The sequence below is a fragment of the Chaetura pelagica genome, unplaced genomic scaffold, assembly GCF_000747805.2.
Source record: "Chaetura pelagica isolate M959 unplaced genomic scaffold, ChaPel_1.0 C11237308, whole genome shotgun sequence".
NCBI classification, from domain to species: Eukaryota; Metazoa; Chordata; class Aves; order Apodiformes; family Apodidae; genus Chaetura; species Chaetura pelagica.
In genome coordinates, this window is record NW_009966360.1 from 1 (window position 1) to 1024 (window position 1024).

The 1024-nt window shown below is 44.5% G+C and overlaps 1 protein-coding gene across 1 annotated transcript; it reads right to left on the minus strand.

Annotated features, from left to right (window-relative positions):
* Window positions 1–56: 56 nt before the first annotated feature.
* LOC104395950 (alpha-protein kinase 1-like) lies at window positions 57–772 on the minus strand (the record flags this gene model as incomplete). Its single annotated transcript, XM_010005708.1, has 2 exons — window positions 57–243; window positions 610–772. Coding segments are annotated over 2 exons (350 nt in total), but the record flags the coding sequence as incomplete, so codon positions are not given.
* Window positions 773–1024: the final 252 nt, after the last annotated feature.

The following is a 1024-nucleotide window of genomic DNA, read 5'->3' on the forward strand; positions in this document are numbered from 1 at the left end:
AGCATGTTCTGCAACACGAGGGACACGCAAGAAAGGACATTCACTGCCACACAGACCTTGCAGATCAACGACAACATCTGTTCCACCGGAGAACTCGTAGGAGAAATGGCCGTAGGCCAGGCCATACTCTGTGGCTTTGTACTCATTCTTTACTACCTTAGTGTTGTTGGACAGCTTCACAAACTCCCCGAGGATGTAGGGCTCCACGCTTACGCATCCTTTTATGGTTCTGTCCTCCAGGATCTGAGAAGAGAGTCTTAATGACCATCATGCGAGCAGAGAGGAAATGATGCGTCACGCAGAAAAGGCCTCAGAGTTGTCCTGCAGCAAACTGACTTGTCTGCAAGAACCTCACTGGCTGGGTTCTCATGAGGCTGGGCGATTTTTTTAGTGCTCAAAATGGGTCACTTGGCTGTTCAGATTTTATAACTATCCCTGAAAACAGATGTTCATATACTGTTACATGATATAAAAGGCTCAGTAACTCCAGGGCTCCATTTATGAGTGAGTTTCTGAGTTCTAAGGGGTAGCTTTCAGTTGCAAATCAAAATTGACTTAAGATACTCTTCCCACCAGTCCCTTTGTATTGCTTAGAAGACAAGTTCTTACCAGGAGCACTGCAGATGGGATATAAAAGATTTGGGTAGGGAGCTTTTGCTCGTACAGCCTTTTGTTGAATTCTGTTACGTAGTACTGGGCAGTCATTTGCCGTTCCACGTCACTGAAATGATGGAGAAGTCCTTTTTCTTCTTTATATTCCTTCCCAACATACCTGAACCAAAAGAGAGGTGTTCAGCAGAGCAGACTGCATGTGGGAAGCCCCACTTGTGATACAGAAACATCATCACAAAGCAAAGCTTGGCTGTTCAGAAGCAAAGCCAGCTGGTTAGGGTTCGTTTAAAATGGCAGTGGCTAAAGTTGTAGCTTTGTTGGTTTTTTTTCTTCTTATATAGCTCTTAAAAGCATGAAATGCTGTACTGATCCTACTGTACTGATCCTGCTGTACTGATCCTGCTGTACTGAT